Below are 18,420 nucleotides of genomic sequence, written 5' to 3'. Positions count from 1 at the left end.
AGAAAGGGAGGTAGAAAGAGTGGTAGCAATGCAGGATAAAGTTTGATAAAAAGGTTAAAAATAAAGACAATAGATTTTAAAAAATATATTCAAAAAATGCTACTAATTACTGTATGTTACCATAACAGCTAATAAATATATGGTGCCAACAAGGTGTAGTTACAATACTGTAGTTATAAATAGTCTAAAGAACACTGATTCCTGGAAGAAAAAACAAACACAACACAGAAAAATTATACAGTACTTAGAAAAATGAGGAAATAACATGTCAGGTATAATTCCCAGGTGACATTCTTTTACATGTTATTCATTAGTAATGCGATAACTTATATTGCTTAAATTTGCAAATTCGCCAGGCGTAGGGTAATGAGGTCTTACCTGAGTAACAAGACAGCTAGAAACTAGAACATGTTCACAGTAAGAAGAGCTGAAATGGCAAATTCGCCAGGTGTAGGGTAATGAGGTCTTACCTGTAGTAACAAGGCAGCTAGAAACTAGAACATGTTCACAGTAAGAAGAGCTGAAATGGTAATTGGTGAAAAAAAAAGGATAATGAAGTATTGTTTCATAAATTTGCCTTCAGAAACATGTTCAGAAACGTTTTTTTCCAATATCGATCCACTTAACTTCTTCATCCGGAGAGCACTAACCATGTCACTTTTTTTAAAAAAGAATTCATATATTTTTTTTGTAATCTTATGATAAATACTTAATTGGAAAAATATTGTATGGAGAAACACAAATTTTGAAATCGGATTTCTGTAAAGCTGTGTAAAAAACATTGAAGTGTGGGATCAGCACTATCATGTAATCACATCACTATAGCAACAAAAGATCTTTAAAAACTAGTCAATCTATCTTGTGGAAACAATTATTTTTTATTGTTTAGTAGCATTATGTTTCTATCAAGGAAATTTCAAATAAAGTTGGATGGAAATGTTATGAAATAATTTATCTTTTTTTTTTTTTTATTAAAGTACATTCTGTTTTAAAATAATTGCTAGTAAAATATGTATTAAAAAGATTTGTATTCTGTTTTTGATAATATTCTGGAAACTAAAAAATGCAATTTAAATATTTAATTGCTCATTTAAAATGACCCCTCCAATTAAAGACCCCTCCAATTAAACACCACTCTCTGTGGTCCCAAATTCACAAATTCCTTTTATCTTAATTATTCTAGAGACCATAGCCTGGAAGCAGTCTTTAATTAGAGGGACACCTATACACAGATTGAAACGATTTAGGTTTCACTGTCTTATAGACTTCATGCTAAAAATAATATTCTCCTCTAACTTAGTTGTGCATCTGTTAATAAAACACATTAATAATGGTTTATAATCTTTGGAATGTTACACTTATAGAAAAAATATGATTATACTGGCCGTTGCAATTTGAGATAACAACAACATATTTGAATATTTTGTTATAGTATCTTCTATGGCAAAATTAAACTGACCAACTGAAGGTAATTCATTACAAGTTTCATACAATACATTTATTTTACTTTATTTAAAACTGCATTCAATAATAATGCATTACAGCTAAAAATTGTTTTATGTTCAAGTTTTATTGCAAAATATCATTTTAGTTTTACAGCTAAATTACCAACTATATATCAACAATATTATAAAATATATATTACATATAATATATATGATTTTTACATGTGAAATAATTACAAAAAAGTGAAATACAGTGAAAGGAATATAAAAAAAATATTGATTGAATGGGGAATGTTGCTACTCTATTACCATATGTTTTTGTGGTTGTAAGATTGTTACTGTGCTTATAATTGTTAGCTTTAAATTAAAAAAATAATTTATGATATAGTGGTGTAATATGAGATAACAAATACTGTTGTTGATGCTGTAAATTCATTAATTATTATATAAACATTGCCTGAGACAACTGTATAGTTGTCTCGGACATTGCCCTTTGTACTGAGAAAATAATAACTTGGAGTGTAGTAACCGGCATTAAATTACCTGAATAAAATATTGTGTAAACCAAGCATGTTTTAAATATATTTTGTTTCTTTGAAGTTCTTGTACAGTGTATGTACTCTGCTATCTCGAAAAGAAGCCCATGCTATCTGGAGATGGGCTTTTGCAAAGCTACTTTTGCAAATAAAAAAAAAATCATTATATTAACATTTCCTGTGACAACTATATATGTGTCTCGGACATTACTCCTTTATACTGAGAAAATAATAGCTCGGTGGCCTTAATATTTCTAATGCTTTCAAGGAAACGGACACAATGGCATTTTCTCTCCATTTAGAAATCTGCTTCAGTATTCATACAACATGAGAAAAAATCATTGACTTTTACTGAATATCATGTTCGATTTTAGCATTTAACACATTTTTATATAAATAATAAAAGTCATCACTTACACAATTCATTGTCAATTTTGTCATGATTTTAAATTTTAAAGTGGCAAATATTACTGTGTATAAAAAAAAACCATCACAATGTATCATGATCAAATCTATTAGAATTATCGTGACAAATGTAAGCTCGGTATTGATCGGAAAATCATTAGAGGAAGATGTCAACTCTTTTTAACCTTTTTACTTAATTATTATTATTATTTTTATTATTATTATTATTGTTATTATTATATAGCTTTGTATTACTGTAAGTTCAATTCCTCAAACTTTTCTATAAATTTCATAGATAGGATTTGTTTTTAAAGAAATACTTAATCACAAATTAGCATTATATAATAATTGATTACTGATAGATGGCCAGTAATCTTAATTTCGAAAAAACCTTGTTTATGTTATTTTTGTTTTATAGATGGCATGCCATTTCTGATACATAAATATTCATGATTAAACTTTAATATTCATGATGAACTTGAGTATTCATGATATAACTTGAATACTGTAAAACCTCAAATAGAAGCCCTGGGCTTCTTTTTCTTTTTGCGACCTTTGGATGGGCTTCTTTTTAAGATGGGCTTCTTTTTTAGGCTACTTTTACGAAGTAAAGATGGAGGCTTCTTTTCAAAATGAATGCTGTAAATTTTTGGAATTTACTACTATACAACAATAAATAGGGCCGCAGTAACATTAGTCTGTATCATAGAGTGTATTAACCGGTATTAAATCACCTAAACTATTGTGTAAACCAAGCGTGTTTTAAATATATTTTGTTTCATCGAAATTCTTATATAGTATATGTACTGTACTATCTCGAAAAGAAGCGCATGCTATCTGGAGATGGGCTTCTTTTTGAGGCTACTTTTGCAGATAAAGAGATGGGGGGGGGTTCAATTAAGAGATGGGCTTCTTGTCGAGATTAAAGCAAATTAGGCTTCTAGGCCTATTCAAGGTTTTACAGTATTTTTATTATTATATTCATAATATATTCATGAAGGATCAATTTACCACTTATTCCGTCTCCCACTGTGCAACATACTGTAATTGAATATTCCATCTATCGAGTGATATACTACATATTTATGTAAATATTCAAAAAGTTCCATATGGTTACTTATAATTGTTGTACAACTGTTTTAATCGTTAATAAACCAAACGCAATGGATGTAAACAGTAAGTTAACATCCATTGTGTGTGGTTTATTAACATTAAAACAGTTCTATTACATACTTACTTTTGTTATTGAATATCCATAATTACTTTTGTATTTAAGGCAAAATCAGTGAAGTTATTTAATCCATCACTTCATTCTACTTATTCATAATTATAATTGAATATATACTTTTTGTGATGTTCAGAATCTGTCATGTTTTTGCTATATCGAGTGTGCTACAATTTAAATATTCATGCTTTGTATACAAATATTCATGAATATATTTAGAATGTATCAAGATATAGTAATAGATACATTTTTTAATTAGCCTATGTTTATAGTATCTTGCAGACAATGCTAGTGGTACTGTATCAATGATGCATGAATGTTTGTAGATAGAATATGCAACACCTTGTAAACCCCCGAGTCTAGCATAAATCACCCTTTATTGATTTTCCTAAGAATTCTTTTACAACCAGATGTTTCATGTATATGATGTACTGGTGCTAGATACTATGATCTAACTACATCTATGATCTAAATGTAATTACCCATTTCTCAGCAAAACTTAAGGCTTATCAACTGTGAGGTCCTTAACAAGGCCTCTCGGATTCTAATGGTCTCTACTATTTACTAGGTGCTTGTATGCTGTATGATCTTTTAGATTCCTCTCATATCTAAAGGTCCGTAAATTTGTAGTGTCCTCTTATATTATCCCTATCTCATCAGTTTGCGAGGCCTTGTTAAATCTAGGTACTTCTATAGAACTGTAATTATATATGAAACTCAACCGACAATATGAGGTTTCTGGCATCTGAAATAACATAAGTTATCTTCTCATTTATATTATATAATATAATTCCTTTTCTAAACCATTTTATACAAGTGCCTGTGTTTATTGTCAGGATTTTTTTCTTGCTACTAAAGGCAAATCCATTTCCTAAGCCTCATAAATGAGAATTTGTTTATATAGCGTCGATCCGTTCTTTATGGGGTAATGGTACTTGCTGTGTTGATGTCACCATTAAATGAATAAATATGAGTACTGATGTATCTGACTGGTATTGATTATAGATTTATCAGTGTTAATCATAACTTTCTTTTAAAAAAAAGCAAAAAAAACCAATCTTTTATTGTTGTGAATGATCATAATTTTCAAATCTTTTTAGAATTAAAGTAATTCAAAAATCATTTTCTAGGGACGAGATGTTCAGGTTAGTTAATGATGGCCTAATTAGCTAGTTATCAATAGGAAATAATCATTAAGGACTGGAATGTACAGTAGTTGGAAGCTATATAAGAGCAGAGGATCATTGCATGTGCACACTACAATCAACCATCACCACAGTTTTCTATTACACTGACTTAAGTAACGCAATTTTATTTTCAGTTGGCCAAGTGTATTAGTATGCATATCCCTTCATTGCATCCTACTGCTCGATGTGCTCACTACACAGAATCATGTGTCTTAGTCCTAGGCAGGTTGTTGCTCTGCCATTAGAAATTTCTTTATTTACCATTCACTAGTGTTATTTTAAACACCCTTTTCTACTGTTATGTTGTTATTAACTTCGCAAATGCACAATGGATATCAATACATATTCTGTGTTACCGAGTGTCGAGCATCGTGGGATGTTATTCACGTTGAATGAATGTTTCCCGGAATTATTTGACATGGCTGAAGATGAAGTTGTCCACATATCGCACGGAATACGTGATAGGTAAGATGTCTGGGCTAATTCACTCCACACTTATTTATCTTTAAAAAATGTACGCATATAATTATATCATGGATATATGCTCGACAAAATCTGTTGCATCTAAAACAAATTACAATATAAGAGACAAAAGGGTTCAAACAAAGTATAAATATAGTGTTACAGAAGTAATTGAAATGGATAGGGTTGTCATAATATCATTTGATGTGGTATTGTTGTTAGATGCACTTTGGCAATTCACAAGAGATGACAGTAATAAAAATGGTATATCAAACTACCTGCAATTAAGGTAGGCCTATAAGATGTCTTTATTGTTGACACAGCATTGACTTCATGTTTCCAATCGAAAGTTTACATCTGGCTTTTGTATGTCCTGGCCAAGACACCATCCAATTGTCTCATTTTCTACCAGTTTGGTGTCTGGATATAGGTTGTCAATGGAACTGATTATACTGCAGTATATGAAGTAATCCTTCCATCGAGCTGAGTAGGTGTTTCATATCGTGGCTTTAATCTATGACCAGGATAATAGTAAGAAGGGCTTCAGAGGCTGGTGCAATGTTATTAAAAGCAGAGAAGCCAAGTATCCAAGCTTTAATATTCTTAAAGCACCATCCATCAATAACAGACTTCGATTTCTACTTACATGATATAGATATTAGAATAGTACATTCCAAATATATTTATGTATACGCGATATATACGTCAACATAGTATTTCATTTGTTTACCTATGCTGATATTTGAAATATAGAATATATAAATTACCACTGAGGTAGTTATTAAACTAAAATATATTACTATTACCAATGATGTATGTGAGGTCTCACCACGAAATGAGACGCATCGTTGGTGAAATCATAGTGACCAAAATAGGTCAAAAGCAACATTTTTACAAAATTTTGATTTTAATGTTTCTGAATAACTTGATACTTATATTTTATGATTGTGTACTTTTTAAGTTAATTTTCTTACTAAAACAGTGTTCTCTTCGTATATTCTGTAATTCTAATCCTATTATTTGATATAGATATTAGAATAGTACATTCCAAATATATTTATGTATACGCGATATATACGTCAACATAGTATTTCATTTGTTTACCTATGCTGATATTTGAAATATAGAATATATAAATTACCACTGAGGTAGTTATTAAACTAAAATATATTACTATTACCAATGATGTATGTGAGGTCTCACCACGAAATGAGACGCATCGTTGGTGAAATCATAGTGACCAAAATAGGTCAAAAGCAACATTTTTACAAAATTTTGATTTTAATGTTTCTGAATAACTTGATACTTATATTTTATGATTGTGTACTTTTTAAGTTAATTTTCTTACTAAAACAGTGTTCTCTTCGTATATTCTGTAATTCTAGTCCTATTATTTGTACAGGTTAGTTTATCTTTGAGGCCGATTTTCTCAAAACCGGGTTCTCATACATCTAAACTTTAAATGCTAACATCTCTGGATCTATTTATCCTAAGGAAGCCATTCAGAGACCAATTAAAGCTTATATAGTGATCTACCAAAATGTAATATAAACCCATTTTTTGAATTTCTAACGATGAGACTCATTTTGTAGTGAGACCTCACATATTTGTTATTGTATTACGTTTTTGCTAATACTAATCTCAAACAAGTCCTAGTAATCAATTTTCTACACATTGATTGTTTTTCTCTGGTCATTAGATCTATAATACAATATACCGTAATGCTATATATTTAAACGCTGAAATCAGTCAAGAATGAAATGTCTGATTCCTTCATTCCTCACTTTTTGTTCTGGATTAATAACAATATTTATTGATTACAGTACAGTACACAGCTATTTGTGCCAACTCAATTATTGCTGACTAATTTGCTGCATACAGAACTCTGTTTAGTTTCAACCAAGAAATACATAAAAATTCAACATATTTTGTACACACTTGTTTTATCATCTTCCAAAAAACCCCATACACACTTGTTATCATCTTCCATAAAGACCCGTAAATAAAATTTACAGCCCACTGACAATTACCTCCATCAGCATCTGTGACTGCAAATATTTAGGTATAATTTAGACCCACAATGCAAAGCATGGATGTCCGAGCATTGATATTTGGGGGTGGAAGTCTTAAAATAGGATAATTATATTTTTTTATCTATATTATTTAATTCCTGCATTTAACTTTTGCTTTTTATGATGTACAGTACCATTATGTGTAATTTTGTTAATTGTAAATAAGGTATCTCACGGCCATTTATGAAAAACAGCATTGTATTTGTTGATTTGTGCTTCGTGAATAAATAAAGTTTTACTACTTACCACTACTACTCTAAATTCATGACTCAATCACAGTGACGATGACTTTCCAGAACCTCTCTAGCTAACTTCCAGGAAATCCTTAGAAGTAATCACTGTGCCTTCCACTGACAAATTACGTTTAAATATCAGTCACTTGCGTGAATAGTGAACATGTGTGTAAAGGTTTATAAATGTAGACATATAAGCTTGCAATTTCTGATGTGCCAATTATGTCTCTGTTGAAGTGCATTAACTGGCGCTGTGAATTTATCATTTTAATAGATCTTAAAATATTTTATGAAAACAAGACATTTTTGTGTTGACATTGTAAACTTGGAATTTAATATTTTTTAAATAATCTATGTAAAAAGTTGTGGTTTTATTTTTTATTTAGTGATGTAATGACTCTTTGCATAATTTACTTGATTTTCAATATTGAGATAATTGTATATGGCATAGGATATGATAGAAGTATTTTTGGTGTGAATCACACCATGGATAACCCAAAGACTTGTTTCCATTGGGGTTCTTCCAGTGGGGTTCTTCTAGTGGTGATTGGGTAGTACCCTGGTAGACAATTCCCTACTCTTTTCCAAAGAGTGTACTGCATTCTTTAACATGCACATGGGCCATAATTCACTCAGGACTAATGGTTTAAACGTCTCATCCGAAAGACGGTGCGCTATTGTAACTTGCATTTCAGCCCTCCAGCTGAAACACTAGGAGGGCAGCGATGGGAATTGAACCGGAGACCAAGAGATCTCCACGATTCAGCGCACACACGGTGGCTACCACCAGTTTCGCCGACTGAGCTAAGCCACCTATTCTTCTCTTACATACTTGCAGTTCACACTTCAGCAGTTTTGTTTAGGTTGGATTACTCTATTAATAAGTTCTATGAAATATAACATGTGCACCAAATTGATTGTACAGTCGTTAATACATCTATTCTTTAGTCTTATTTCTTTGAGAATCAAAGAATTTACTGGTTAATTCTTTTTCAAGGTGTTTTTGTTGTAACATCCTGGTCTGTCCAATGACACCATGGACATGTGAGCGTACAGTAGTAGATAAAACTATATTAACGTTTGACAATGAAGAAGCATATTTATGATATATGTTATATTATGTTGTTTTAATTCAGGGTAGGTGTTTGTTAATTATTTGTTATCTTGAGTATGTAGAGTTGTAGCTTGGTGGTTATGAAAGAAGGTGCTTGCCTAGTGGTTGTAGGGTTCTGGGTTCATGCTTGTCAGAACCAGAATTTGTATCATGACATACAGCAACTCAACACTCTAATTTGCTATCCACAGCAGTCTCTAATTTGCTATCCACAGCAGTCCATCTAAGTAGTATAGTACCAGAGTATTTATTGGGTTATTAAACCGGGGTCCTAGACTTCTAGGTGCCCTGGGAAAATTGACACTTTTTGCTAGCTGGACCACAGGTCCTCTTTCAAACACAGTCCCAAATCGGCCAAGCGGGGACCAATAAGGAGAAGATTTTGTAAAATTCTGTCAGAATATTTTTAAGCAGACAGGGCCTATACACTACCAGGGGCCTATACACTAGCAGGAGCCTTCGTGGCCCACAGCTTAGGCCAGAAGGAGAACTGGCCAAGAGCCACACTGGCCCCCTTCATTACACAACTGATGGATCATATTTGAGTAACCAAAACATCTGAACTGGGGTACAGTGGAAACTGCTGTAGGCCTACATATAGTATTACGCCAGGAATGAATGGACAGTACACTGGGAAACATTAGAGTGTACACACTGCTTTGATCAACATGGACATTTTAACTCAACATAGAAACTAAAAATGTCAAATGCAGATATTATTTATACTATTGTATTTATAGTAGTGTCCTTATATTTACATTGATATGCCTGAAAAATATATTAATGAGGCAAAAACTTAAAGAGCTATCAGAAATCTTCTAATGATGTTCATATTACTGAAGGCAATAACCATTATATAGCTACAGTATGTATAACCTATGTACAAAATCTGTTGTTAAATGAATAGTGTGGTTAACAGGGGAACCTCCATTAGTAAATTAGTATATTTTCAACTATATCAATTCCATATATTTATCTATAAACCTCTTTGCGACTTTAAATATCACTAATTTTTTATCTGGGTCTTGTTATTAGAATTCTAATTACTACAACTCGCGTAAATTAACCCAGCATTGTTTATGAAGCAAACATGGATTAAGTACTTCACTGTAGTTGGAAATTTTATGAGTGATTAAAATTTAGCTAAGGCTTTGATTACCACAATGAAATTATTCCATTACCACAAGGACATACTAATAAAAACATTATCATATTAATGCTAGTCTGTGCATTCAAAAAGCAATGAATAATTCTTGTTAAATTGTGTTATCTTCATGGTTTGTAGTGTAATAAAAAAGATTTCTAGTTTAAAACTTTCTGGAAATTGGAATACTTATGCAATTATAGTATGGGGTAATGGTAATGAAGATGATTACCTATTACCCATTTCCTGTTGGTACCGTCTTTATTTTCAAAGAGCATTCCCTAGGTTTGTTTTTCTGAAGATGGTATTTTAGAAGAGTCGATAAACCTTACCATTTCAAAATTATATGCCATTTTATTTATTTATTTATTTTTTTTTTAATCAAGCTCATCTCATTTGCTATTCAGCCTTATGAAAGATGGGAATTGTGGGTACATTTTTTTTATTAAGCATCCCCTAAACACAGCAGCCCTTCTATTTCCCTTCATTACCTATCAACATCATCTGTTTATTATTTCTGTTTCAATTTTCAAAGCTACTTTGTCTGCTACAGTATATTGATATTTATGTGGTACATGTTATTTAAATCTACATTAATTATTATTGATATTAAGTTTCTGTACTGTAACATAGTCAATAGAAAATGTCACATGATTTGTTTTGCTTTGCTGTACATCCTCATAGTAACATAACCATGGTAACTACTTGAGCTTGAGATGTATTAAAAACTAATGCATGCAAACACTATAGTAGCATTTTATATATATGCAAAACTGAGCAACATGCAGGCCATTCCAGTAGGCCAGTTGTTCACAGATGCATGAAATGCATGCACCTCGACTGGAACGAACCAGCCCATCAACAAAATGCAAGTTGGGGTATCTAAAAATGGCCAGCCAGGAATGATCAGCATATTTTTTTTTTAACTCGCAAGTTTAAAAATCGGATTAAAGCCAACTCAGAAAGTGTCATACGACACAAACCAACGCGATTTGTTGTCGATGGTTTGCTTTATTTACTCTCACCATATTATTTATAGATTAGTTATTATTTCATTACTACATTTTGTTTCAGATCAAAGGCTTTTTTTTTTCATTCTGCTTTTCATCATGTGAATATTTTTCTTTACCTTAATTTAATTTCTTTTCAGATCAAAATCGTTCAGTAATTCTGTTTCTGAAGTCTTCACCGAGGCTTTTGCAAAGATTGAGGTGCGTTGATTATTTAATATTTTTTGTTGTAATCATCTTATCACCTTTGTCAAATTAATGAACATTTTTGTATGACATTAAATAATCATCATCCTTGTCATTATCTTCACATTCCTCATGATCCTCTTCATGATTCTCCTCCATCCTCATCCTCCTTATATCCATCATTTTATCTTCATAACACAATTAGTGTTGTCATCGACATCATTTTCATCTTCATTTAATGATGTTAGTTGAATTACAATGCTTTCTAGTGATAATCATTCTATCATATATATTTATTCAATGATGCTGGTTATATCTCTACTTCACTACAGTCATTGTTGTCATTATCATCATCATCATCATCATCATCTTCATCAACATCATCATCAGTTTCACTGAGTGATAGTGTGTAAGCTACATTGCTATCTTGCAGTGTTCACACTGTCTTCATTCAGTAATGGGAGGTTCTGTATTTTGGCCCTGATACATATTGTCACCATCATCAGAGTACTGTAGTTCTTATTGTAATTTTTCAGTTAATCCAAGGTTTTAAATATTTTTTTTATTTCAAAATGAAAGTTAAAGACTTGCAATAATGTTTGTTACCCCATATTCACTCTGCAAAGTCATAAACTTCATTGAATTGAATTAGCCTGTTTGTAATAACTGTTGCACCGGTCGTAGCTCGATATCGTTTGGCAGTTTTTACGCACTGTTTGAACGTGTTAGTATGTGGCTTGATGGAGTTGGCATTACACCAGCAGATGTTATGTTGCATCCACAAAGTTCGAGTCGCGACTGGTGCAGCAGGGGCCACTGGCCAAAATCAGAAAAGCAAATACGATAAATTGAAATAAATAGGATAATAACAAAATAATATAATATGATATAAACACTAAAAACATAAAAGTAAAAACAATCGAAAATTTTTCTGGTGTTTGCTGGTAGTGCACTGTGATACCCTTGACTGTGGCCTGTTTTTTTGGTTTTGCAGCTCTTTTTTGGGTTTTTTTTATGTCTCCTTTCCAAATTTGTCTATTTTATTCCAAAAAAAAGTAATATTGTATTTATATATGATGGTTTTTTTTATGTATTTCTGATGTCTTGATGTTTTATGTCTTGGGCGTTTTCTCTTTGTTTGGACCTTGAGTCTGTGGAACCTGTCCTTTTGCTTCCTTTTTTTATCTGTTTGTAAGTTGCAATAAATTAAATAAAGAAAAAAAAATACTTCAATAAGAAATACTTTTGTCAAAAGCGAAATTGTTTACAATCATTTATAGGAAATGGGCCAAGAAGCGAGAAATAAACAGTTTCACAAACACTTCCCAAACATTCCTGCTGATGAGATTGTTATTAATTGTAAGTATCAGTTTGTTTTATTACCTCAAGTAATCTCGTAACAGGTATACGATTGCATGTTTGAAAAGAGCTACGGTGATTATTGTAGCGATGCTCCTGATAATTAAACATCAATACAGGGGATTTTGCATTAGAGCTAATGGTTTCCGTAGATGCTCTGAGTAAAATATAAAATTTTGGTTGTGCAGAATTTAAAATGGAAAAGTTTGTATAAATAAAACAATCATAGGAACCACGATCCATGCAGAGGACTTGTTTGAAATATTTTGCATTGTTTAATGGGGATTTCAAAGCATCTTGTGTTTGAAGAAATAATTCAGGAATGGCTAATAAGACACAGATTTTCGAATATGTAAAATGCTTCATAGGGAGCTGTGCCACTAGGTTGGGGAAAATAGGTAATAATATATATGGAAAAAATTCATTCATTTTGAGTGTCTACCACTGTATAATAACTTAAAATTGATATCTAAATACCTAAAGGACCATATTTTATTTCTATGGAATTAATCTGTAGACAGACACCTGTGTTCTGTTCCTCAATCCTGCTGATCCAACTAGGCAGCCAACAGACCCCTTAGCTACACTGTCCCAGGGCTGTTCTTGGCGGGCCTGATTATATCATGATATGTATTTTAGCTTGCCTGGAAGCAATAATGAAATATGACAGGAAAATAAACCTATATTCACTCTTCCATGAACTCAGAATATAACATAACCTCAGATATATATTTAATCCACTTATTGACAAAATACCATGACACAACACATCCGATCGAAGGACTTTGATCATTTCAAGCTCATATGATGATGTGGTAAAATGGACGTCAAATGTTATTATTCCGGATGAATGCCATATATACACATTTTCATTTCACATGCTTGGTGGGTTTTAGATGAATGCTTGTTATTTGATATGAAAATTGCATGAATTCATCCATTGGATAATTGACTCAGCACCGCTGTCAGTGATAGCAAGAACAACCTTTTTAAAAATGAGATTCTATAAATTATTTTGAATATTTATGAGCATATTAATTTGTTGCTAGGCAATGCAATCAGTTTATAACATTAGAGTGAGTAATGAGAGATTTTAACAAAGTATATTGTATGTAACACATTGTATAGAAACATTTTTGAAACTAATATTTTTTAGTACAATTTGATACATTTATTGAATATTCATGAGCATAATTATGTTGCTAGGCAATCAGACTATCAAGTGAGAGCTGATCAGTGTCTTGAAACAGGTACATTCTGAAAATGTTCTTTAGAACAAATGGAATAATTATTCACATGAAAACAGAAACACTGCCTCTAACAAGTTTGTTTGTATTTTCAGCATATTCTTGTGCCTACGTCAAAGACATATTACTTCAAGGTCGACTGTATGTCTCCAAGAACTGGTTATGCTTTCATTCAAATATATTCGGATTTGAAACTCACGTAAGTAACGATCGACTTGATACACATATGTATACGTGACAGCAATGTCCTTGGTTGCAAGGATTATTGTCAAATAAAAATCACCTTTCCACCCAAAACCTCGTTAAATAACGTAATATATACAACATTGATTTCTACATTAATAGTTCATTTCCATTCTGTAATGAGCAAACCGAATTACCTTTGGATGTGAATCAGATTATAAGAAAATTTCAATTGCTGATAGCTTGCAATTCAGACAATTAATTTTTATTTGTGAGCTAATTGAACATTTTTTCATAATCAGACAGTGGTAATTTTTATGTAATAGCACTTTTATATTGCATTGATGTAAAAAATGGTCATAAATTATTTTACTGTATACCTTGTAAGACTTAGAATGATTGTTAAAGGATTCTTTCCAGAAATAAATGTTCTCATCGTTGTCATAACACCTTTAAGCCAGTTTAATTTATTCATGAGGAGTTTTATTGATTAACCAGTGGGTAGCGGTGGTGAGATTTGGAATAGACTGCAAAATTGACGCAAAATTTATATAAGTAATGAATTTTGATTGGTAGGTTTCAGTCACCATTGGTGAAGTCAAAGACTTGACACGAGAGCGAACTGCATTGATCGTGCCAAATGCTATTGGAATTCAAACAGAAAATGAAAAGGTAATTGGTCAAAATCTACCCATACAATACATGGGATTTAGCAGCTAAACAAACTAAAATACTTATTACATTATCATTTTTTTTGTGATTAACCACAGCTTTAGGTTAAAGTTCTTACATCGATAATAATTTAATTTAAATAGTATAATTCATTATTTTACTATTTAAAGTTATAATATATAGGCTAGGTAATATTTTTTAACGGTAGTTCCTTCATACAAAATATAATTTCTTTCAGCTTTTATTTTTGAATTATTATATATAATATTTAATTATTATTTTGATTGATTATATATATAAATGTATTAGCACTTATTCTTTTTTTGTTTTTTCTTCATACAAAATGTAATTTCTTAAAGCTATTATTGTTCAATCATATCTAATATTTAATTATTATTTTAATTAATTATAAATATAAATATATTAGAACTTTTTATTCTTTGTTTTTTTTTTAATTTATAGTTTGTTTTTGGCTCCCTTTTGTCGAGAGCAGCCACATATAAATTGATTACACGAATCTTACAGGAATACAGGGAAGGAGAAGGTTTGGTAAGTAATTTTGCTCGCACAAATTTATAGAACTCATTTGATGATGATGTCTACTTTAGGGGCCCCTAAGGTCATCCATCAATCACAATTTGCCCATGAAGTCGCATTGTCAGCTAAATATGTGAAAAAGCTGTTGATCGCTCTCAGTGAAAAAAAATGTCAATGACACTGATGGTGAAATGGTGTTAATGATGATGGTGGTTTGAGAAGTAGGAGTAAGGTAGACTATTTTTTTTTAGGATGGTGAGAGACTATTCCCATCTAACAATATTATGATTTAAGAACCTTATAATAACGTTACAGTTTGGTGATAAAACTTTATTTTGAAGAACCATACTGTATGTACGTACTTATAACCTAATTTCACAACCTCTCACCGTTTGAACGTTCTTACAACATTGTGTGAATGTTATTTTGTGACATACCTAACCACAATGTTAGCGAATGTTGTAAGAATATTTTGTGTTTGTTGGGTTGGTGCTAAGGACAGAAAATTTGTTGTACGGTGGTGTAGCAGCGGTAGAAGTGTTGAGAAGGAACGATCATGAGACTTGAGACAGGATAATAAGTGGTAATGAGGAGTTGTAGGAGTTGTCAGAAGTGGCTTAAATATGGATGGTGAGGGGTTTATCTGAGAGGTGATGAGGAGCAGTGGTATGATGAGAAGGAATGGTGTACTGAATGTTGTTGAGGTGTGGTATTATTTTAGAATATGTGAGTAGAGGCTTTTATTATAATAATAATAATAATAATAATTCTGGATTTATATAGCACCTCACGTTGTCACAACCTCGAGGGGCTTAAATAGAGAAAAAAATAAGCCGTAAACAAATTTACAAATGCACTATTAATTATATCCACTACTTTTGAGTTTTATTTTAACAATTATTTTGATGATTGTTAATAATTATTACAATAATTTTTTGGTAATTATAACGATTTATTCAACTCAACCACACAGCAATTCCTAGAGATTCTTTCATAATGTGTTACTTTCATAGCCTGGGATGGTCGTAAGAAGAGGCTTTGGAGGGGTGGTAATGTTATAAAGGGGTGATAAGGAGGGGTGGCAATAGTGAGAAACAGTTTGGGAATGGGTTACTGATATTCATCAGAATGGTAATGATGAAGTACAAGCGATAAGAAAGATGATTTTTTTTTTTTATGATTTTGATCAACATCTCTTTCTTAATTTCCTCATTGTAATTGTACATTTTTAATTTTACTTTTACATGAATGGTCTGCTTTTAATTTATACCATATATATGGATAGAGTTTTCTTATCACAGTTCTTTGACAAAATAGATTGAAACGTTGAATTTACTGTGTTTTTGTTTTACTTGATAAACATACTGTATTTCTTCTAACATTTAGGAAGGAGTACCCTCAGCCAGTAGAGAATCCAGTGTAATTGATAGTGAACTTGATACTCCCGATAGTGAAACCAATGTAAGTGCATTACTTTCAATATCCACCGCATATAAAGGTGTTAGAGTCTGTGCCCTCAGTGAGATAAATGCATAGGTTTCATCAGGTATATATATATATATATATATACTTTTTATTGTAACCTTTTCAGTTTGAAGGGAAGGATGGATGTTATCCAAAAGAAGAGGAAGAGACGTCATTTACTGTAGAATCAAATTCCAATGCTATCAATACTACCAACGAAAGCCAAAGAAACCCAGCTATTGGTGTACCCTCAAAATCTTCCTTTGGACATCGAATGAAAGAAAGTAAGTAGCCAGGCAGTTATTACAATTTAAAATAAACACATCAACTCTGAGAATTCAACTTTTAATACTTTGACTTATAATAAAAGTCTTTTTTCCACTTAAAATCAAAAACATGTATGGCAAGCAAAGGAAAAAGTAAATCATTGCTTTTGTATAGAAGGTAAAATACTTGCAACAGTATTATATTCATTTATCCATAAAACAGGCAGTCATTTTTTTTATATGGTTGTTAGATTAATTCTTGTGATTATTTACAGTGATTTGTGCAATTAGTGTTTTTAAGTCAATTTTGCGGACTGGCAGCTCCCTCCGGAATGTACCCCACTCACAGTTGTTCCTTGTTGTCACTTATCTCTTGTAAGTTGGCCACATCCTTCAGTTGTAATTTCTAAATAATTTATTGATTTATTTATTTTTACAATATTTTGATTTGTATTTCAACCCTCCAGCTGCAACACAAGGAGGTCTGAACCAGGAGTCGAAGGCCAAAAAGAATCTCCATGGTTCAACATAGGCGAAGTTGCTATCTCCATAGCCAATTTAGCCAACTTAGCTAAACTCCTCCCATAATTGAATAATGATTATGATAATGAAAGTATTGAAATGATGATTAAAATGATAATTGCGATGGTGCTGATTTTTGTTGTTATTATTTGAACCAATCCACAACTTTCCCAAGAGTACATGCAAATTTATATGGAGCCTTTCAACATTGAAGTTAGTCCTAAATTGGAAGAAGAAGCAGATGGATGATGTTGATGGTGATGATGATTTTGATAATCATGATGATCATGATCTTGATGCTTATGATGATGAAAGGAATAGTAAATCAAAGCAATTTAACTGTTTGACTTTCATTTCTCATTTCTCAATTCTCAGAATTGTGCTCCTGTTTATATCAGGATTGCTGCTTAGTTTTAAAGTTTGGAGGCTAAATCCACCATCTGACCAAAACAACCCTACACTAAATGTCAATGACCAAAATCTGTAAGTATATGATTGTTATTTTTAAGTAAAGGATTGGCATTTAATAGCCAATAACTTATTTAAAAACTTAGTCAAATAATGAATTTTATTGTTTTGTCTGTTTATTATTTATGTTTAATATTAGTTCAACTTAGGCTAATGACTCTATATCTTTAATAGAAAATTTGAAGTGATGTATTCATGATGTATTCAACTAAGTGTTTATTTGTGTGTTTTTTTTTCTGACAGCCATGGTTTTCTGAGGAATCATGAAAAACACTCAAAAACTATTCAGTCAATACGACTTTTGTTGGAAGAACACCTAAAGTCGTTAGCAAAGGTAAGCTTGTTGTTATCATTTAAAATGTTTTAAGAACGTGACAAAAAGATGATGATGGTGATGGTGATGATGATGAAGCTGTCGATGGTGATAAAGATGATGATGAAGTTGATACTGTTCATTATGACACTATATTGATGATGTGGATAACGATGGGGAAGATAATGGTGGGGTTGGTGATGATCAGTGATGGTGTTAATGATGACGATGATGAACATGATGTTGATGAGATGTTGTTGATGAGATGTTGATGATGATGATGATGAAGATGTTGATGAAAATCATTATGAAGATGATACTGTTCATTATTATTTGAAGATGATGATGATGATGATGATGGTGGTGGTGA

At 31.6% G+C, this 18,420-nt stretch overlaps 1 protein-coding gene across 5 annotated transcripts in view; it reads left to right on the top strand.

The window, feature by feature from the left end:
- Nucleotides 1-18,420, top strand: part of LOC117109915 (GRAM domain-containing protein 2A-like) — a 90,835-nt gene that overhangs the window by 67,659 nt on the left and 4,756 nt on the right. For all 5 annotated transcript variants that reach the window (XM_033252388.1, XM_033252398.1, XM_033252415.1 and 2 more), the window contains 10 exons: nucleotides 10,974-11,034; nucleotides 12,300-12,378; nucleotides 13,721-13,824; nucleotides 14,385-14,480; nucleotides 14,943-15,029; nucleotides 16,404-16,478; nucleotides 16,609-16,765; nucleotides 17,023-17,122; nucleotides 17,645-17,752; nucleotides 17,981-18,071. In XM_033252388.1, coding sequence (XP_033108279.1) covers nucleotides 10,974-11,034; nucleotides 12,300-12,378; nucleotides 13,721-13,824; nucleotides 14,385-14,480; nucleotides 14,943-15,029; nucleotides 16,404-16,478; nucleotides 16,609-16,765; nucleotides 17,023-17,122; nucleotides 17,645-17,752; nucleotides 17,981-18,071 — 958 coding nt within the window. The remainder of the gene's footprint in view (nucleotides 1-10,973; nucleotides 11,035-12,299; nucleotides 12,379-13,720; nucleotides 13,825-14,384; nucleotides 14,481-14,942; nucleotides 15,030-16,403; nucleotides 16,479-16,608; nucleotides 16,766-17,022; nucleotides 17,123-17,644; nucleotides 17,753-17,980; nucleotides 18,072-18,420) is intronic.

Source organism: Anneissia japonica, unplaced genomic scaffold, assembly GCF_011630105.1.
Source record: "Anneissia japonica isolate Jap-2015-1 unplaced genomic scaffold, ASM1163010v1 scaffold1511_len2985839_cov193, whole genome shotgun sequence".
In the NCBI taxonomy this organism is placed as follows: domain Eukaryota; kingdom Metazoa; phylum Echinodermata; class Crinoidea; order Comatulida; family Comatulidae; genus Anneissia; species Anneissia japonica.
This window is presented reverse-complemented; position numbering and strand designations above follow the sequence as displayed.